The 22,018-nt window shown below is 46.1% G+C and overlaps 1 protein-coding gene across 2 annotated transcripts; it reads right to left on the minus strand.

The window, feature by feature from the left end:
* Positions 1-243: 243 nt before the first annotated feature.
* On the minus strand, positions 244-20,313 carry rassf8b (Ras association domain family member 8b). Of its 2 annotated transcripts, none has more exons than XM_080517882.1 (9): positions 20,057-20,313; positions 8,623-8,790; positions 5,786-6,136; positions 5,488-5,693; positions 5,128-5,331; positions 4,882-4,956; positions 4,254-4,376; positions 1,919-2,045; positions 244-1,618 (listed from the first exon to the last, which is right to left on the minus strand). In XM_080517882.1, exons 2-9 carry the CDS (start codon positions 8,732-8,734, stop codon positions 1,503-1,505), a joined length of 1,314 nt encoding a protein of 437 aa, XP_080374008.1. In that variant the 5' UTR covers positions 8,735-8,790; positions 20,057-20,313; the 3' UTR covers positions 244-1,502. The 2 variants fall into 2 exon arrangements, with proteins under 2 accessions (XP_080374008.1, XP_080374007.1); XM_080517881.1 differs by having other exon boundaries at positions 1,919-2,048.
* Positions 20,314-22,018: the final 1,705 nt, after the last annotated feature.

The raw sequence follows: 22,018 nt of genomic DNA on the forward strand, positions 1-22,018 counted from the left end.
TGACCGTGGATACTCTCTCTGTGAGGCCAGGAAGCAAACCACTGCACCACCGTGCCCCGTGAAGAACTTCACATAAATAATCAGAACAGTTTCCTTTCCCTGCTTCACACTTGAGTCTTCCGTCGCACATTCATTCACTATATTTTCACTCTCCTCCCCGGTCCCCTGCCCTGGTGGGCTTCAAGTCTCCACCTGAGTGTGCAGGTTTGAATCCCAGCATCTTGCCAACCCTACAAGTTGCAGTGACTTGCTGTGGTGCAAAGTCTCACACACACACACACACACACACACACACACACACACACACACACACACACACACACACACACACACACACACACACACACACACACACACACACACACACACACTTCCGATGATATTAACTCTATCCTGAACCAACTGCCTGATATTTGCATTCCCTCCCCCTGGGGCACGTCAACAACAACGACAACAAACCAAGAAAAATAGACTCTGTGGACATGCAACACATCTTTAAAAAAGTACATTCGTCTAACTATTATGACACGAGCTTTGGTTCAAATGGGACATCTTCAGTCGGTGAAAATGTTGGAAAACCTGATGAGAGAAGCGTTTCGCGGGCGTGTCCGTCCTGCTCAACAAACACAGTGAATCATGTCAAACACATCCACACACACACAACTGAATGAATACAGATTGAGCTTCAAACATCTGAATAATACATGTTCTGGCGCCACCCAGTGGCCACAGTACGTCTTAATACAGACTCCAAAGGCCTAGAAAAAAAAAACTCATACAGAATCCAAAATCAGCCTAATAGAAGCAATTCACAAATTAAAAAAAAAAAAAGTCTAATGGTGGCACTCCATGGGCTCGTTCCCCTGCCTCTCATACTTATTTAGTGTTAAAGGTTTCCCCTCTGCTCTCTAGAAGACGAACGATTAGCTGAAATCAATACAAAAAGACTGAGTTGTTCTGACATCAGTTACCACGACGACGAGTCACCTGAAAGATGCTACGCGCGTCATCAAATTCATATGGCGCAGAGAGTTCATTAGCTACCTCAGTTCTGTCTTAGCGTTACATTTATTGACTCCTGGTGACTCAGTACCAGAGTAAGGCAATCAGATATGGCTATGGGTATAGCACAGGTGTGGTGTGGATGCTTGTACATGCTCATGCAGTCATGATCTTATTTTAGATGTTTAAATGTCCTCATGATTGGAGATAAAGGTCGTCTGCACTTTTTGCCTCTCGGGCAGAAAAGTTGAGTTCGGACAGCGCAGTCAGTATTAATATGCAAATGTCTATTGACATCAGTTTAAATCCCGTTCCTGCCGAGAAGGTTGAGAAGGCAGTGCAGGAAAGTTGCCAAAGTTTTTCTTCTCAGAAGCGCTCCAATTTAAGGTGCCACTCCTTTTTTTTTCTTTAAAGCCTGTTTGTGGAGTCATTTCTTGAGGCATCCAGCTTTAAAAATCCATTCCTTCACAGCAGCTAGTGTCTGCTGGGCAGTTTGGCTGTCACACGTAGATGCCTTCGGGGTTGAGGCCGGAGGAGACGGCGCTCTGGAGGGCGCGGAGGTCGCTGGGTAAGAGGCGAGTCGAGCCCAGGCGCTTCAGAGAGCCACACTCCGCCTCTGCAGGAGGAAAACGTTGTGGTTGAACACGAGAAATTCATTCCAAGATTTTACACCCACAAACATTCAAGACCTTTTTTAGTGATTTTCCTGCAGACTTCATGTGAACCGCTTGATATTTGCTCCATGGAATATAACATGTTCCCAAAGTGGCCACGGGGTGGCACTGTGTCCACACATATAGAGCGATCGTCTGCATGTACGCTTCATGGATGAAGATGAGCATATAAACCAAACTAATGTGTCAGTAAGTGTGGTGTGCATGGATGTGGGTGCAGAGTTTTCAGCTCGGCTGTGTACCGTTGCAGTTTTCTGCCGCTGGCTGAGCCGGCAGCACCGTGACCTTGGTACCAGTCTGCTGGATGAACTGCTGCAGGTTGACCTGTCGGAGCTCTTTTGTCAGCAGCTCCAGCTCCTGCTCCTTCTCCTGCTGGTGGCAAACAGAAGGAGGAAAAAAAAAAGCGCTCCGCTGAGATCACCTGATAGACTGAGAAATACACTCACAACCTTTCCAAGGACTTTATCCCTTCATGAGGCAGGAGGGGCCATTTTGAGAAACACCCATGTCTCTGGCAAAACAAAATACAACAATGATCAGTGGAGAGCCACCAGAGAATGAATCATTGAATACTTTCTCAAACCCAGGGGTCTTAAAATGTGGGAGGATGAATCATATTGCATCACTCAGATCCCCCGACTCTGATTTCCCATGTTTTTCACATTACGAGACAAACTGTAAGCCAATATTTTTAATGGTTGTTGAGGCAACAACTCAGATACGCCTGAGCAGGATTGTTAAAATCCTTTCAGTTCATGCAAGCCACTATCATGTTGAGTGGTAAAACAGTGCCATAATAATCTTTCAAATGTAACTATAAAGTGTTTCCTTGTTGTGGCACCGAGTAAACGTTTTGAAAAACTGCGTTTTGCAAAATGTTTCACAATTAGAAAAAAGCCAGTTAAAATTAAACCTTCTGGTGCTAAATACATTGAAATATCAAAAAATGTCTCCCATAGCCGTTACATGGTGGGTGTTTTTTAATCTCACTCTGACAGCATGGTTTTGTGGCTAGTTTGATAGCAGGCAGCGATCTCAGCTCCAGGCCCCACTGACATGATTTCAAGTGAAAACACAATACTTTCATGCTGCTCAGAGCCACTGAAAACTTTTTGAAAATGGCTCTCAAGGTGGAGGTTTTTGAAAATGCTCCGACTCCATCTATTTGTAAACGCTGGAAGCGCTGCAACTGGTCAAGCGCACCATGGCCATAGTATAAACAGAAGTTCTGCACATGCTCAGTAGCTGGATAATCAGAACAAGGTTTCCTCCATCGTGTCATGACTCCCAGTCCACATTCTCTTAGGACTTGGTACTTTTATAGTCGACAGTCTCCGTAATAACAATCCAACTTGGTTGTCTGTCCGGTAGAATATCGACGTGTAGAGCGGATTGTTCTCTGCTGCACGTGTGTGTGATTTCATTACAAAAACAAACAACCGCACCCACTAGTGGCCCGAACTGACAACGACATAATTTCAGTGAACATCATCTTTAAAACGTGTTTTTGTTGCGTTTAAACAGCAATGCTCTTTCACTTGAAACGTTGTGTAAACAAGGTCTGAGTCTCAGTGTTGTGTTCACTGCTCTTGAGAAAAGTTTGAAACGTTTAAAAAAGTTTAAAACGTCAACAGAAAGGTTTCTTTGCTTTGTCTTTTCCAGGTCGATTGTATCCTCTTGCAGGCCGGCTTTAGTCCGCGGGCCTCATGTTTGCCACCACTGAGTTGGAGGCTACGCACTGTGTATGGCCCCATATTCATACATGCATCCAGCATCTGGTATTTTTCTACAAATAATCCAATATATTGTAATAGTATGGAACTGCAGTGATGAACACATCTGATGAGTTTCTTTAAAGCACGAAATGTCGAAACATGTGTGATTTTTGTCACTTCCCAGCAGCTTTCCTCATTGAAAGTTGAAATACTGAATTTGCAATGCCTTTGAATGCATGTCGCACCCACGGTTATGCAAGATCAAGATGGGACCTTCGCATGTAATTGCACTGAGCGATGCAACACCTTCAAGTCGCTGCGTCTTATTCCACAACACTCATTTTGAAAGGCGAAAGTGTGGCGGGGATCATGCTCCGCTCAGACGAGTCGCAGCCCCGGCCGGGAGAGCGAAGGAAAAGAGTCAGCTCCCAGATGGTTACGCAACTGCAAGCAGGGGATTGTGTACTTACTCAGGCCCCTCTTTAATCAGGCGAAGAATGCTGTTAATACCCTCCCTCCCTTCCTCTGCTCATTACCTCATGCTTCCCACACCCTGCCGGACCTCGCCTGTGCACGGAGCGCTTCAGCTCCGACCGGGATGCACGCAGGCGAGGATCCACTGCACATCCCTGCAAGCGAGAGATAAAACTCTGCTTCACTGCCCACCACTTAATGAGCTTAGATTTCTATGGTTCCACCTGTGTGCGGAGTTTTCACACCGGCACACTTTTAATAGCCTGTTTTATGAAATCAAACTTCCCAGCGCCCGGGGAACACCGTCTTTGCAGCGAAATGCCGAGATTGCTGGAAATTCTTTCTTCGCTGTTTGAAAACAATAGCAGACGGTCGACTGTGAGCTGACCTGCAATCTCTTTCCTGACTGGCCGAGTGTTCGTTCCAACGCCCTGCAGCTGCTCTCCAGCCGCGCCGTTTGTTGGCTCTGCATCTCCAACTCTGCCCTCACTTTCTCCAGCTGGGCCTGCACCTGAAATCCCACGAGCAAGCAGAGAGAGAGAGAGAGAGAGAGAGAGAGAGAGAGAGAGAGAGAGAGAGAGAGAGAGAGAGAGAGGAGGCTCACCACAACTTTTAGAGAGAAACAGGCCAACGAAAGAAAGGAGTGGGAGGATCCTCTCATGCTTTAAAGTGTTTAAAACATGCATTTCAAATCCTCTGCCATGAAGAATTACGCTCCAATCATCTTGAATGTCCCTATTGTGCTGCGAAAGTGCTACAGTTTTTGAAATAACTTCCCAATATTGTGAAAGAAAAAGCTCCTGGTAGGAGGTGGCTGCAGCGTCTGCTGGGTTTTGGACTTGGAGCGAAGCGTAATTTTCATGATTTGTTCTCTGTAATAAAGCACAGCGTCAAGCTTAACTTTAAATCTTGCTTGACAGCGAGGATGCTTGTGCTGCAGAGGCTTCAGCGGTTCAACACAACACATCCCTCTGTGTGTGTGTGTGCGTGTGTGTGTGTGTGTGTGAGAGTTGCACCTCCTCCTCGTTGACCCTCTGGTTGAGCTCGGCCTCCTGCTGCCTCCGCTCCTGCTCCAGGCCGCTCTCCATGCTCTGTGCAACACAAAACACACGCCAGTTTTGATGATGAAATAATGAGAATCATCTCTTTGCCTCACTGCTTTCAGGGGCGCCACCACTCGGGAGTGGAGTACGACACACCAAAAGCGTTTGAAATGCTTTTAGCATCAGGTGGAATGGGGTTCTCAGTGTTGCCAAGCTCACCTGTATGCGCGTCAAATACTCGGAAAGCTTGGCCTCGCAGTCACGCACGCGGGCCTGCAGCTCGGCGAGCTGTTGCCGCAGCTGCCGCTCGCTCTCCTGCTCGATCTGCAGCTCGTTCTGCCAGAATTCCTCCTCCTCAATCTCGGCTTCGTTCCTCCTCACCTGCTGCTCCAGCAGCAGCAGCTCATCCTCCAAGTTCGCCTCCTGCGGAGTGAAAAATAACTGGATTAAAAGATGATGAAGCGGTGTGCAAATTGATGGATTTAAAGGCACGGTGGGGTTTAGAGTGCAGATGATCTGACGTATGCTCTTTGTTTTCGTCTTCCAAGCAACAGGAGTGACAGCTGTGGTTTTCCTCACTTCGCTGGCTTCGCCCGCCGCCTCCTCCCAGTCCTGCAGCTCCACCTCGCAGCCCAGCAGACGGCTCTCCAGGGCCTGGAGCTTGTCTCTCTGCAGCTGCACCAGGCGGCTCAGCTCTCTGGCCGGACTCCCAGGTACAGACGCTGTTCCACCTCCTCCGACTTTGCTCAGGTTCAGATTGACACCGCGCTGCTGGGGCTGTTTGGCTACGGGGGAGAAAAAAAAAAGAAATAGAGGTCGTAACAGCCAAGAAACTGCCAATGACTCTGGGAAGTACGCCGGTGAGAGACACACCCACCTTCTGCGTCTCTGCCCTTTCCAAATATGTCCCGCAAACCTTTGGCCCCTCCGGTGAAGGTCAGAGACTTGCGTTTGGGCTCCCTCCGTTTGAGCGAGCGGTCGCCTCCTGACGGCCGGAGCTTGGCCAAAGGCGGCAGGCTCTGGCGGTAGAGGCCGCGCTCCGGGACGCGGGCCAGGCCGTCGGAGGTCGGCCGCTCGCTGACCGACGGGCCGGTGCGCTGGAGGATGAGCTGCACGTCGCTGGCGTACTGACCCCACTTGTTGAGGGACACCACCGGGTTCTCATGTGGAGCCAGGTGACGCTCCGTCTCGCGCCATTTCTCAATCAGCGTGTACCTGCCGGTGCGTCCTGAGAACAAACATGAAATTATAGAGACTCAAACCCCCCCCCCCCCCCCCCCCGCCCACTGTGAGCACTTCTCTCTGCATCGCAGCTGGGAAAAGTTGATGTGCACGACTCAGATTTGTGTAAAACTGTGGGGACGGACAGATGTTGGGTAGTTTTTCAGCTATGCCAAGCAAATGTGATCAAACCATTCCCACAGAACCATTATCTAACAGATTAGCCAAATCCCCAACGCCTCATAAATAATAGAAAACGTGTTTCGCTAACTCATCTCTGCAAAAATATTTAACACTAACGGGATAAACCAAAGGAGCTCAACAGAAACCAAGTAATGGCCGGACTTCACTTCTTGCGCTCCACACGTCTATCTGGAGTCTCCACGTTTTACCGCACACCATCATTAACAATCTGTTTGTAAGCACACTTAAGAGGAACTCTAAATCCGGCTCAGTCCTTTGATTCTGTACCACCGACTTCTGAAGAATTCACGTTTTTTTTTTTTCCCACCGGTTCTCCCGCTGCTACTTTTATACAGGTTTCATCATCTTCCACACACTAAGAAAACCCAACAGTTTTTCAAGTTGTTAAATTCCGTGTGTCTGCTACTGATCAACGGGACGATGCCGTTGATCGTCACCTCTGGAGTCGCAGCAGAAATTCTCCACGTCAGAGGCGTCAAACTCGTTCAACTCAACGCAATCTGATCTCAAGTGGGCCGGACCAGTAACTAATAACATCATAATCGATAAATAATCACAACTCTTCGGGAGCCAGTTTGTGTTTATTTCGTGCAGCTGTGTGCTCGTGACAGGTTTTTATTACACACGACGTTTTTACAGCGGTTGAGAGTTGGGCCTCTCAACCGCTTACCATTGCAAGCTTACCATTAGCATGTGCCAATGTTCACGCTTGATTTATCGCTATGGCAACCACACCCGTTTGAATGAGACTCTGACCCAGAAGGAGACGCTCCTGAAGAAGTTCAGGACATTTGTAAGTATTTGTCGACCTGTAGGACGGCCAAAGTGAGTACCCAGAGGGGGGGGAGTGGTTACTTCCCCCACACGATGTCATAACGGGAAAATCTCAAAATCACCACTGTCAGCACACATTTGCTAAAAAGCAAGTGAGATGAAAGTCTTCCTTCACTGCTATGGCCTCGTATACAGGACATCAGGACACACGGTAACTTTAGAAAACCATTAAAAATTTAATCTTGCACAACATGGGACCTTTAATAACGAGCACTCTCGTCTCGTGGAAAGAATATCCCTGACATCCTTTTACGTCAAAGCAGGGCTGCAGGTTGTCTCTCAGTAAACATGCGGTGGATGATTCTCAGCTGAAATCCAGTTTCTGTCCACAGTCCAAACTCATGGATATTCAGTGAATTGGGGTCTCTAAAGTGTCCATCGTGGTTGATGAGAGTGTGTGTGTGTGTGTGTGGAGGGACTTCACTTGGATACATAACACCAATTTAGTCCTTTCTACTGTAGCTTGTGGTATTTTTCCACTACGTTAAGAATCCAGCAAAATGACTGCATACAGCATCCGGGGGGAAAAAAGAGACTACAATAGACTTCAGTGTCTTTCACAGATAAAAACACATTAAACACAGAGTAAAAGAACAAAAACAATCCATTGAATTCTTTCACAGCGCTCCCACGCTCGTGCACTGATGGCAAATTCAAGGAACTTCAGCAGCGAGTTTGGTGAAAGAGCTTTACAGTGGGAAAGTTCCACTCAACAAGCAGCGATTGTGTCCGTCCAAAAGGGGCAGGTTCAATGGTTCACAGCTTTGTATGTGTGTGTGTGTGTGTGTGTTTGCGCGCGCACGCATGGGGACTTCTGTGTACATGCAGATAAGAGCAACCCCCCCACCGCCTTCACACACAGTAAGGGTCCCTGTAAAATAGGAGGTGCATTCATGACTGCAGCCATTCACATCAAAGTGCCCCAACAGGGACAAAAGGCAGAGTGAACACAAAGGACAGCGAGAGCCATAACTCCTGTGAGACACACACAAACACATAAACACACGCAGACGCTTTCAATGTTCGTTTCGTGGAGCATTTAATTCGAACTAACAGAGGCAGTGTATGGATTGGTCTCCCTGCGAATGTACGGCACATGTCAATAAAGCCGAGACCGCAGTGTGACTCATCTTGATTTGTGCGGTCCGTTTACGGCGAAAATCTCTCCGTGCCCTCGAGTCACTTTTCATTTTCATGCCATATATTATCCCGGGTGTGTCTGACATCTCCCCTGGCCCAATATTCAACACAACCAACGTCACATGATATCCCTTTACATCGTGTTTATGCAGGATGGGATGTCATTGACACAATTATTCAGGGATTACAACAGGAAGCAATCAGCTTGTACAATAAAGCACACACACACACACACACACACACACACACACACACACACACACACACACACACACACACACACACACACACACACACACACAGGTGTGAGCTCACCGATGGCCTGTGCCAAAGCAATGACGACCTCCTGGCAAGTGGTGAACTCTGTGACGCCGCACACGATGCGCTGCACTCCGTCCACCCAAACCTTCAGCTCCATGGCCTTCATCCAAATGCCCTCATTCCTCCACACCACAAGGGGGCACCAGTTATTGCTTTGTCATCCTGAAAAAGGACAAAATAAGGGAGATAGTCAACACCACGAAGTGAGTCTTACGTCGCAGAAATGTCTCATTCCTGACAAGCAAACTAAATATATTAAATAAGGAAACATCAACGTGATTCACGGTGACATTTAAATATCCACTTTGTCTTTCCCACAATCCTCATTTTAGGCCCAGGAACGCGTATTCCACTACGTTTATGCCGCATCCCTCCACATGCAGATCAACAGCCACCACCTAAGCTCCCCAGGTGGACTCAGAATTAGAACTAATGTTTCCACATCTGCTCCATGTATAAACAAGCTCGCGAGACGCGAGATTCATAATTTAACAGCAGGCTCCTCCTGCAGCAGTTTCCTGAAAAATGCACCAAGAACTTACCGAGTCGGTTTAAATTATGTTTATGTGGCCTCTGCATTGCAGTAGAAGCCTTCAGTATACAAGTGTGTGAAGATAGGAGAATGAAAAATGAGAAGCGACACACGTATCTGTTTGTTTCTTAGTTGGCTGTTTCCGTTTAATCCTCCGTTTCGTCTCCGACAAGGATCCACGTTTTCACTCTAATCAGACTTGTTTATAGTGCATCATCCCCAGGTCGCCCACTGCGTTGAGTCCAGTGGAGGGTTTAACGACTCAAAAAGCCAAATATCTCCGACAGACATCGCATGAACTCCTCCGGTAGAGTCAGAATTAGCGCTGATGTTGCTGCACATCTGCTTTTGATGTATAAATAAGCAGCTGGATGGATTCCTAATTTAAAAGCAGCAACTTCCCGCAGCAGTTTCCTGAGAAACTCCGTGTGGAAATTACAGGCAGTCTATCAAAATGACCTCCATATAGCCTTTGTCTAAAAGAAAACCCCCACATATTTTTAATGGGATTACCAAAGCTTGACCTATTAATAACAAGACTTTATCATATTTTATTTAGTTATTTTTATAAAGGACTTCTGAACAAACAAACATGTATTCCCCCGAAGCGGTTTGGCGTCAGCGTGCTGATAAATGGCGCCGACAACCCGCTGGTAAGGCAGCGCCGGTGACCACACAACAGAGCTCCTCCAATACATTTTTCATTGGAGTGCAGGAGAGCTCGCACGCCGGCTGAGCGAGAGCCATTTCAAAGTGCTGACACAAGCACCTCGGCAGCGAGGCAGTCATTACGAACCTGGCAAGGCCACCGCGGCGCTCCGGAGCGCCGGAGCAGAGCCGGAGCAGGTGCCTAATGCTCGCTTCCCGAACCCTCCCCGGGCCGCCGGGCGCCCCCGCTCTCCTGCCCGGACCATCAGCTCAGCTCTGATCCTTGACTTCCGTACCGCTTCAAACCTCCCCGAACAATTTAGGCACCTTTCATCTTCATCACAGCTGGAATGGGACTCCCCTCCCTGCTGCAATCTAACCCCCCCCCCCCCCCCCCCCCCACCCTCCCCCGAGGCCCTTCTCCACCGAGACCGCATTATGCTGCTCACTCCTCTGCACTGATGGCGTTTGTTAAGGGCAGGACCTGCATTTGGCGGCAATGATTTGTTACTGGAGACAGATAGCGCTGGATGCTTCTGAATTCATGGGCCTGCTACAGTCCAGCAAATGAGACAATTCCCATGGAAAGAGCTCAGCGGGTTGGGAAATAAAGAGAGGAGACAATGATGCGAAAATGAAGGTGAAAGAGGAACAGATGGATGAACAGAACAAAGCAAAGAGGTTTAAAAAAAAAAAAAAGAAAGAAAGAAAGAGCGCAAACACTTGCAAGATGAATGAGGCATAAAGGAGGACGGTAACTCAGAGAGGGCGACTCATCCTCTGACTTGTTTGATGATTCACGTGGAGAAATGAGGACGTGTGCTCTCGTCAGAAACTCAGCGAACAGAGACTCATCTCATCGAGATCAGGAATCACATTAGTTACTGAGAGTACTCGGGTCCTTGAAATATCTACATCCCCAGTTAGTCAGACTCACATTTTCAAGACTTTGTGTCAAAAAAAAAAAACACAAAACAGACCCAACATAGCAGGGTGGCTCCAGCTGACATGTGGGTGGAGACATGAGAAGGTCTTCCAGAGTTCTTCACAGGATTGTGACAGAAGAGGACGGCCAAGATCCAGATCGGATCTGGATGTGGAAACACAGCGCAGCGCTCCAAAACTCCCAACTAGAGCTGAAAGACACAATCTGTAGAAATGAACGACTACGGACGGTTTCTAATCTACTCCCGCCTGGTTTTTCTGTGTCACAACAGAACACAGTGTTGAAAACACTGTTGCATAAACTACATATACACTTCCGAACATGGTAAATAATTTTTCTACGAACATCTTCACATATATGAAAACTGATTGTCTTTAAAGCTGCACTATGTGAAATTTGCGTCATGCATGTGTTGGACATGAGGTGGCAGTGTTGAGCAGAGTGTTTGTTACTTGGCTTTCAGTGTTTTGGCTTTTCTGTTTGACCTTTGCAGGGATAAAGAATGAATAAGATAAATATCTGCTCATCACAGTGGAAACTTCTTCAGCCATTGTGGTGTTAATTGTTCCAGCTACTCCTGTGAATAACTCAATAATATAAGAGGAATAATAAAAAAAAAACTTGTGTTGCACTATCAGTTTGATAAGAACTGTGTTTGAGAAAGCATCAGAACTGTTTTGTCTAATTGTGCTTGTTAATATTTGAGGTTCTGCCTAAATGAACACAAAGCTACACGCAAATTCAACATATTGTACGACCGAGGGCGAGCTGTGCAGCTCCAATCACGCAGACCGTTTGTAAGAAGTAAGTCTTTGTCTTACGCAAGACGAACCGAGCTTTAGAAGAGTGATCGTTGTTGATGTGTGATATTTCATGTTTATTTCCAGCTGCTGAGGGCGCGTCTGCAGCGCTGCAAAGTGATGAAAAATGACAACAAAACACATCACCTTGCACGGGGGGTAATGAAAAATAGTAATTGCATTTTTTTGTAAGTAGTCAAATAGTGACGCATGCGTTCATATTTTTAATAACGGCTCTGACAGTGTCGGCGGCTGAAAGCCTTTATGAAACACATTATATTTTCACAGCTGTGGTGGAAATGTGTTAACTGAACGCTTATTACGTTGAGCGATGTTTAACTCGCACTCAGGTTCTACCTCACAGGACAAAGCCGCACGACACTTCATTGTGAATGCGATCTCTTCCACACACACACTGGAGTGAAAAGTCAGACTTAATTTATTGACTCCTGACTGTGAAGCCGCTCAAACTCAAGTCCAAATCAATCCTGAGATCGTCAGTGAGTCTTTTATATGCAAATGCTCAATAAGTGGAACTGAGTAAGACGGACATTAAACTATAAGAAGCTTCCCTTCGGTGAATGTAGAGCAGACGCCACCCTGGGGAACCTGGACTCACTTTTATAGAGGGGAAAAGTGGAAAATGATAGATGTTCAGTGGAGACAGAAGCCTGGCAGGGCAGAGGTGTATATACAGACGGAACAGACAGCGTTTCAAGTGAAAACGCATCGTTTCAGAAAAGTTTCCCATTTACACAGCAATGTCTCAAGTGAAAACACCAGATATAAACAGGGGCGTGAAAGAAAAGTTCAGCCTTTGGTAGCCGGTATGAAAAAGGGAGGGGAGCAGGGACTTTTGTAAACAAACACCCAAAATGCAACCAAAGTTCTGCGTCAGTTTGTCGTGCAAATGGGGCCTTAGTGTCAAAGTAAAGCAGGAAGTCAAAAAGTTGTGCATTTCCAGCGCAGAATTAAGAGAACTGCTAATAGTCTGCAGGAATCAACATGAATATGCATCGTTTTGCATTCACAGAGCAATGTTTTGAAACAATTCATGAAAGTTGCGAACACCGAAAAATGCAACGAAAGCTTTTGAAATCATTGTTGTGTCAAAGTCGTCCCTTCCACTGAGCTCACCAGCTCTATTGAATTAACAGATGAGTCATGGACTTGGAGGCTTTGTGGCTGCACATATGAAGGAAACCTGGAGTCCAACGAGACCAAAGACAAGAAAACAGGACATGAGAAGTGATGTTTTGACTGTGGAAGCCTCTCCAGCTCCCGCCACACCAACATCTGAACATATGTTAACGGATGTTTGCTTTAATCTAAAGCGCCGTCAGAGCGGCAGCTGTGCAGAGCCAGATGTTTGGACCAAAGTGAGCATTTCTAGCGGTTGTTATCCTGGACATTTCCTGCAGGGAATCACAATCTCGCAGCTTACGAGTGCAGGTTAAAGAAGCTGTGACCTGGAAGCCTGGAGGTCAGGACACATCAGCACGGCGCCCACTCTCCCATCAATGCGACACTAATTGAATTCTCTGTCCGGCACCAACACCGCCACCGAGCTCCGTTTCCTTCTGGAAATGAGCTTCGATTTTTCTTCACCCTGCTGCTAAGTTCCAACACTTGGATGGGTCTCTCTCTCTCTCTCTCTCTCTCTCTATCTCTTGAATTTTCATCTCTGCATCTTCCCTTTAATCTAAATTACAGCTGATTTAATGATCCCACCGCCAGCGTGTGAATAAATAAATCATACAGGCGAGCGTACACAAATTAGTGCGTAGCAGAGTGGCTTTTCTATTTTGGTTCTGCTTCACTGTAAATGTGCACTAACCTATTTAGAAGCAATCAGTGACCTGTGTGGCTCCACACTCGCTGAGAATATGTGGGGAAGGTGCTGGAATTTCCTTTTCTATTAGTCACAGTTTGATAAACGACTGGAATCGAATACGCTCCAGCTTCAGATTGGGAGGGTTTTTTTGGGTTTGTTTTTTTTTTTAACTCGAAGCTCCTACAGACAGTGATTTTAAAGTGTTCTCAAACACCGACAGTCTCTGAACTGGATTCTTTTTTGTGCTGGCACGACGGGGACAATGGCCGCTCTTCATGCTGATGGAGCGGGAGCAACAAAGAGCAAAACTCAATCATAGACTTTAAAAAGCATCATCATTTATTATTTCTTTGTTTTATCCAGTTACTGGTAGAGACATTGTCCTGTTGGAGGCCACTTCCAAGAGGAGAAATGTATACACACACCAAAACAACACACAGCTTCACTCAGAATAATATCAGAGAACAGTGATCTTTAACTGGAATGTAGCTGCTCTGAATGGAACCAATGCTCAACCATCTCAGGAGTCTAAAGCCAGGTGAATCTGTGGCAGTGGGAGGATTGTGCGAGCGGTATGGAGAGCTGGGCTTTGGTTTTACTGGTCCGGATCTGACCTTTAATCTGATACTGTGGATGTGAAACACCATCTCACAGCTGCAGATAGACAAGTGGGGGCTGGATCATCGTGGACACACAATCGGATCTCATTCTGAGCAGCTGGCATCAGGAGAACTCCAGTAGTTTAATGAAATTAGCTTTCCTTGTCAAAAATGTATGGGTTTGGAGAAGATTTACAGTGATTATACACATAATAAGTACATTTAAAAAAAAGATTTGTGGAGTTCTCCTTGCCATATTGTTTATAAAGATGAAATATTTGCATTAAAAAAAGAAAAACATCTTATTTTGGTGGTAATGGGACAGACGATATTAATGACTGTGCCGTGGGCAGAAAAGGTTGCTGCCATCAGTACAACTCCCGGCTGTCAAGCAGCTCTGCCGCAGCCATTTGGTTCCCGACACCAGGAGCACTGCATCGTCTGGGCTGTGAAGCCCTGAGCTAAACTTAGTAGTGACTTCAGTCTGCCTCTCCTGAAGTTTCATTCCCAGGATGCCACAGGAAGGCCGAGCCGGGGAGGGGACGAGTAATCTGGGTTTCTGACCATTATAGAACCGACAGCTCCTCTCATGTCACAAAAGTTAACTTTAAATGGTGAAAGTGTGTTTCAATGGAAAACCTGCCTTAAATTAAGCAGCATTCATTTTTCCTTTTGTACTTTAATACATTTGGAAACATGTACTTTGTGACAAGGACACACTGATACCATTTTTTTAAGAACCAGTACAAATAATAAGCTTTCGCCACTTGCCGATACAGAGGAACAATACCAGTACTGATGATATGCCATGAAGCCAAATCGACATGTAATGCGTACCGTCCATCTAAGCACTGCGCTATGCGTACTTCAACTTACTGTTAATGGAGTGTCTCAGTATGACTTTAATCATGTTTATCGTGTAGTATCACTGGTGTGTGAACCTGAAACTCTTTAGCATGTAGCATCACTGGTGGGTGAGCTCCCAACTGCTTTAGCATCTAGCATGTAGCATTGCTGGAGGGTTGCCAACTTTCCTAAAAGCAAATAAGGGACGGAAGTTTTTGAACAGTGTTCAGTTCCACCACAATTGCAAATTAGCGTTATTGCAACACTAACATTTTTTCATTTAGCGGTATATACAGGAGCTCGCTGGTTTACCCAGTTTACTCCAGTACCACCAGCCTGCATCACATCCATCAGAGTTTCTGTGTACAAGGATTGCATCTCATGTCTTACCGTAGCAAAAGGGAAATGGGTGCCATCTAGTGGTTGGAGTACACCAGCAGTTAAAGGTATAGTAGAGGATTTTCTTCTTCCGGGTGGACCATCAAAATAACTGGTCCTCCCAATTGTCAATCATTGTGGTGATATATGACGTAAGCCCGTCGTACGTGCTCGTCCCTGCGCGCAGCTCACTCCACACGGTTCTCATCATGCCGGTGGCCGACCCCACGCATTATTCTCGGACATTTTTACACAGTTTCACCCCCTCTGGTGCAAATCTTCTTGTACAGTGAGCTTATGTGAGCGATGCCGACTTGTGACTTGTAAACAGAGCGTGCACGAGGAGAACTGGGCTCGTGCACGTCTCTCGCACGCGTTTTAGTAGGCGTTCCGTCTCGGGAGCAGGTACAGCGTTGCGCATGCGCATTTTTTTCAAACGGTGGAGAGGGCGGTTCTTTCCTAAAATTCCTGAAAATCCTCCTGTATACCTTTAATTTACGGGACACATTTCAGCCAAAATGTCCCGGCTAAACAGGACAGTTGGCAGCCCTACATCGCTGGCATGTGAGCTCTGAAACTCTTTAGCATGTAGCATGTAGCATGGCTCAGAGTTCCGTGCTGAGCAGTGAATCTATTGAGTGACATCGGGCCAACTCCAAATGTCTCTGGTAATTAAGTTGCCGTAGTCGTGCCAACTATCGTTCACCTCACTTTGATATTTCGACCGAACATAATTTATAGTCTGTCTTATTTTTGTCATTCTCACGAATATTAGAAAATGCTGTTGTACTTCTTCCTGTCCCCTTTTTGAACATGGAACCCATATATTATAAAATGTAAGTGTGAACTCTGGATTACTCATTTGAATGTTTATTCTGTTTGTTTCTCTTTGCGCATGTTCAGAAACAAATAAAAAGCCAAATAAATAACTAAATAGATTCTCCACTGACATTTCTTGTGCTCTTTTGTGTTCCTGTGGCCGATGTTGCCGACAGACGGCGCCACGTAATACTGACGCCAAATCTGTATCAGTATCAGTATTTGTGCGTCCCTACTTTTGACGAACGACTAAATTATTTTTACACAAATATCCCAACTTAAGAAAAGAATGTGAGCATTTCTGCTGACTCATGGATTAAAAAAAAGCCCCTCCCAGATTCAAATGATTGCATATTTCAAAGTTCGATGGGATTTACTCAACAAATTGGCATTTATCCTCGACACGAGTTTGAAAAGACAGACTGGATTAAATCCACACGCCCAGATACTTTAGCTCTGCCCCAACTTGCAGCTTCTGCTCTTTCATCTGGCTCCGCGGCGAATCAAACCTCTGAAAGTGTTGCGTGATATCAAATCTGGTCGCTATGTTGGGAGTGGAACTCTTGGAAAGTCAGTCCCGGGAGCCGAGGGGAACGAGGGGAGCGCACGGCGACGAGGCAACGAGCAGGTTGAGGGGGAAACAAGTGCCACACACAAACAACAGAGCACACCGCAGTGTGTGCGTCTCGCATGGCTACCAGCATGACTGGATGCAAACAATCCATCGCCATGACGACGCGGCTCCGGCTTTGTCCGAGCGCCGCACAGATGACTGGATTGATTGGAGGGCAGCTTCTGGGAAAGTGGACCAAACAAACTGCGACAATTAAGGAGCGACCCGTGCTTTCCTGTCACTTCCTCTTTGTCTCCTCTGAATGTGGGCCGAGACAAAAAAACCCGGAGGCTTCAGCAAACTCACCAACTGGGGAACATCTCACAGTGCAAGTTATTTTGAAACTTTACATCATGTATAAACTTTTTCTATCCATATCAGAGGTTTCAAACTCATTTTAGTCAGTTAGCTACACGCAGCACGATTTCACCTTGAGTGGGCCGGACCGGTAAAACAACGCCAAAGTAACATTTACACTAGAAAGTTTTTCTTCGTTGTAGCACAGATTATACATTCAGAAAAGTCTAGATTTTTCCACGTTACTGCAACCTCAGCATAAAGGCAGTTTTGACGGTGCAGAAAACAATGAAATATTCAAAAGGCATCGAAGACGGTTACATTTCGCTGCCTTTTGCATGGATGTTCTTACAAAGTCCCCCTGACAGGACGGCTTTGAGGCTGGTTGGCTCGTGTTCATGGCAGCTAGGGAAGCACTGATCCAGGTTTTTTACCGATACCGATATTATTCCGATACCAGAGCTGTTTGCTTCAATAATATTATTATCATTATTGTTGATTTTATATGAGGCAGTAATAAACTGGTCTCTACAGTAAAGTAATAAATGTAGGAATGTTTGCATGTTTTCTCTCTCCAGACAACTTGAGGTCAGTAGAAGGTGAGAAAAGGAAGCAGTACAAAGTATTTTAGTTCCATGAGGACAATGTGGGGGTCTGAGTGACGTCATCATCTCTAATAAACTAGTTCTATCTTTAAAACCTCACAATCACTGTATTAATCCCTGGAGAAATTCTTCATCAACGCAGCACAAACAGCATGTTTCCAGCTTTAATGCAGCTCAAACCATTGGGACTATTTTCAGGGAGTTTAGCGTGGAGGAGGATGCAGCTTCATGGAGGTGTGAATCACCTGCTACCGTGGAGGAACGATGCGTTCTCCTGGGTGAGCTGGCGTTTTAAAACAGTGATGTCCTGCTGCAGAGCGCCCGCCTCGCTGTACAACGGCTTTACAAACATTCACGTCGATACTTTGCGGTGTTTTTGTCCAAACAGCGACATGTTGTCATGAAAAGTGGGACAGCATGGATAGCGCTACCTCCGTTAGCATGCTAAGCTGGCTGCAAACTGTGGAATGGATTTCCTGAAAGACTACTCCGAGTCTCATTGAGACCCGCCTCCGTTCAGGAAATCCATTCCACATTTTACAGCGAGCAGAGCAGAACAGCGGAACAGAAACACTGTGGATTTTCAGCAGAAGCACAGATGAAGCTTCATGGATCAGAAACCTCCGCAGGTTGGATCAGAGATTTCTGGTCCATGAATTATGTTCATATCAAATTGTTTACTACTTTCTTGGTGTTTAGCCAGATTGGAGCCTCCTGTGGGCTGGTTTTGACCCATGCACCTTGTGTTTGACACCCCTGGTCTATACAGATAATTTGTTTAATAATGCACACAAATATTTATTTTGGAGTTTTACATTTTCTTTCTTGGAAGTCCATTAATATACAAATATTTCACCCGTTACCAGACTATTGCCTTTATTGTGCCACTCTGTGAAGCAGTCATACAGTTTTAATAACCTTCACTTTTTACCTTCATCCACCTTTTAACTACATCTAACTGATCTTCTGATTGGCATCTGATCTGGAATGGGCTTGTGGGGCCGGGTTCCTTACGCTCAACGTTGTTGAGTAAACAAGGCCTATAGCCTTGTTTACCCCAACAATTGGCGTGAGGGACGCTGGTCTTGTGTAGGTTAGTCAATCAACGTCAGAAACGTTAGTTAAACACCTTCGTACACCACATGGAAGGGGTCACACTGGACCCGCGAACTTGAACGGGTGAACCTAAAGAAGGGAATCTCAATAAAAACCTGAAATGTGTGAGTGAGGCGCTTCAGTCAGACTGACATTGACATGAGTCAAGCTGCTCCTGTGGCAAAAACAATCCCTTCAAATGGCAACATCAGCAAGTATTTCCATACAAGAAGCAAATTGAATTAGATTTCGACCTTTGTCCTGAGACAAGATGTCCTCTGGGATGCTTGATGGAGAGTCCTACGGGCCCCTGCATGTGTATAGTAATACAGTCCTGACTTGGTGCTTTGGACTTGGCATGCAGCCCCTCGAATTGACTGAAGTATCCCAGTCTCGTTGTTGTATTGTCACGCTGATGCTTATTAATGCTGTTGGATTTCATGAGAAAACATTGTGCAACCTCCAGGCTAAGCCTGGACGTCCCAGCCTACCACCAGATTCACCTTCCCCGTGACGTCTTCCACCGTCGGCTGAAGACGACGAGGTGGCCGCAGGTTTATCAAGAGCTGAAATGAGGCTTCAGAGGAGGAGTTACAGTAAAATCAAAGTGCGGGACGGCTGTGGACGAGGCGTTAGTGACCGTTTTCTGAACCAAGTCCAGGGTTTTATTTTTTTCATCACATGAGCCAGAAGGAATCGAAGAGACCAAACCGCCACCGTGTCGTCTCAACAGTTAGAAGTAATCTGCCTGCTGGAGACAATAAGCCTTTAACACTGTAAGACTGGGGCTTAGCTGACCACAGGGTGTGAGGGGGGGTGAAAGATAAACTGGACTGGATTTCTAATGTTAAATCTTGAAACAATGTGCAAGTTGACTTCAAGGAAGATGTGTGTAATGTCTACTGATGCTGGCCTTCAGCTCGACAGCATCACAACTGCAGCAGGTTCTGATTTGAGCTTCACACAAAAAACTTTTCCAGCAGTGGCTGACTTTTAATGGCTTTGTCCTTGTGTCCATCACACACACATAAACACACACTTCAAGGACTTTTCGCACTGCTATATGACTCAGTTGAAGGAACTCTTGATTAAAACAACTTGCTGACTGAGCACTTCGAGGTCCATTAAGAGATCCATCACTGCAGATCCACTCACACACTGACCAGCCGCTCACTTCCTGCTGGCTCGTGGAGAAACGCGCAGTGCGTGACACATTGGAATGTTGTTTTCTTTTTAAAGGAGCATGATAAGAGCATCAACCCCCCCTCTAAAAGTCATACAACAGACACATCAAATTGTTGTTGTTTTTTTTTTTTTCTCACACGTATAAATCACAAATGATACAACAGTTGATATATCCAAGGTTCGATCTTTAGCACTCAAGTTGCGGATCCTGCACGCGACATGTCAACATACCTGCGTCCTCCGGCGTGTCGGAGCGGGTCCGCTGTCCCGCCGGTCTGCGCTCTCGCTGTTTCTCCCCAGAATAAAATCCGGTACTTCCCAGTTGCTCCGCTGCGGCCCGGTCTGCGTCTCACTGAGGTCCGATCCGCAGCAGAGGACGCGCGGCGCGCGCGCGCACTGCCCCCGCCTGCGCGCACCGATGTAAACACGCGTCGGTCCTCCGGTCACCGGGACATCCGACCCGCCGGGAGGTGGTTGGGACGTCTGCTGCTCCGCCCGCCCGCCCGCTGCCGGTCCGCACCCCCCCGCACACTTGTAAAAATTAACGTCGGGGCAGAAGAAGAAGTGGGACACCGCAAGGCATCATGGACCCGTTAAAGCTGCAACGCGCCGCACGCCGCGCGGTGCACGCGCACGGAGCGCGAGCCGCGGCCACGCAACTCTGGCATGTTTGGATGCGAATAAAACGAGGGAACACGTGTTTTCGGTCTCACGTCGCTGTTACACAACTCAGTGTGTTCAACCACAGCAGGAGAGACTTTGTGCACAGATTTCACCTCAAAGTTGATCTCAACTGCTGCTGCGCAGGTTTTTACCACACAATCTGTCAAATCCATATATAATGTGCATATAATGTGTGCTTTCGCATTCAAATGTTAGAAACAAACAGAAGTAATTCATCAAAGTGCTCCTTGCCTGAAACGTTGCCGTTTTCAACTGTAGATATAATATGTGATGGGAAATAGAGGAAAAACAACAACAACAGCACAGGGCCAAGTCAGTTTGAGGCTAATGAAAGAGCGCTGTTTGAAAAAAAAAGACAATTAACATCATCTGCATACGTTCTCATCTTAATTCTCAATTAATATCAAACAGCTGCATCGTATTCAAAAAGTTAATAGTTGGTTTGACCCTGGTTGCTCGTTCCTCCACGTTTGCTGCGTGACTTGAGGTAAACTGCAAACCTGATATGACTTCTTGTCAATCTCCTTTCAAAGGAGAACAAAATAATAAACTACAGTCTTTTCATACGTGCAAAAGTTTTTAAGATGTATTACACTTTGTGTGCATCAGGAGTATCTGTTAGCCAAATCATTAGAAATACAGTTTTATGATCATCAAGATTAGTTATAATTTCACAAAGCCGCTTAAACTTTTTAATTTTTGACTGAATTGTATTGAGTGTAACAGAAAACTGCACAGATTTGACCTTTAACTTACAAACAGAAGAAATTGCTTATATTCCAAAATGTAAAAAAAAAAAAGATGTTATGATGAATTGAAAGATCTCTCAGAAATGACTGATTAATGTTATGAATGAAAATCTTTTTTGGAGCATAATGTCATAATGTACGACTGGCCTACCTAAAAGTAGAAAGCTTCTGCTGAACTATACCATCAATTATTCCACATGTCTGGAGCGACCATTTCTCACACATGCTCCCAAAATACAGCCTGACATAATTGGTATTTTTGGAAACTTTTGGGCTCTCCACTACAATTTGACTCCACTGCTGCGGCTTTGAGCGCCGCTCCTCTGCACACCGTGTGAGACGGACGCACTGAAGAGTCCGGCAGACGTCTCATCTTCAGATCAATCGGATTCCGGTTTCACTGATGGGAAATGCCTCGGTGGCGTTCAAACGCAGTGCTGACATACAGTTACGCTGATGCTTCTAATTGGACATGTAAAACCTGCAACTGGTACCAAGTGAAGCAACCGGTTTCTTTTCAAGCAGCATTTTCACTTTGAGATCCTCCGTTTCTCCTCGTTTCTGATTCCTGTCGGCTCCATGTGTCACGGCATTAATCATGACGGCTGATCAGGCAGACTTGCAGATGACCTTCAGCTTTTTTTATTCTACTTCCTCTACTGATATTATAGCGTCACAGTTGAAACATGCCATTCTGGCCCTAATGAAGTTTAACATTTGCAGACAACAGTTTGCTGCTTGTTGAATCTGAGCCCTCCTT

Source organism: Blennius ocellaris (assembly GCF_963422515.1).
Source record: "Blennius ocellaris genome assembly, chromosome: 22".
Classification (NCBI taxonomy): Eukaryota; Metazoa; Chordata; class Actinopteri; order Blenniiformes; family Blenniidae; genus Blennius; species Blennius ocellaris.

What these genes read in the sequence shown, in the direction of transcription:
- rassf8b (XM_080517881.1), bottom strand. Translation starts at nt 8,734, where the DNA reads ATGAAGGCCATGGAGCTGAAGGTTTGGGTGGACGGAGTGCAGCGCATC. An exon ending in AAAGGGCAGAGACGCAGAAG is followed by an intron (nt 5,694 to 5,785) that starts GTGGGTGTGTCT and finishes TCTCCCCCGTAG; the next exon opens with CCAAACAGCCCCAGCAGCGC. An exon ending in CGGCGGGCGAAGCCAGCGAA is followed by an intron (nt 5,332 to 5,487) that starts GTGAGGAAAACC and finishes TTCACTCCGCAG; the next exon opens with GAGGCGAACTTGGAGGATGA.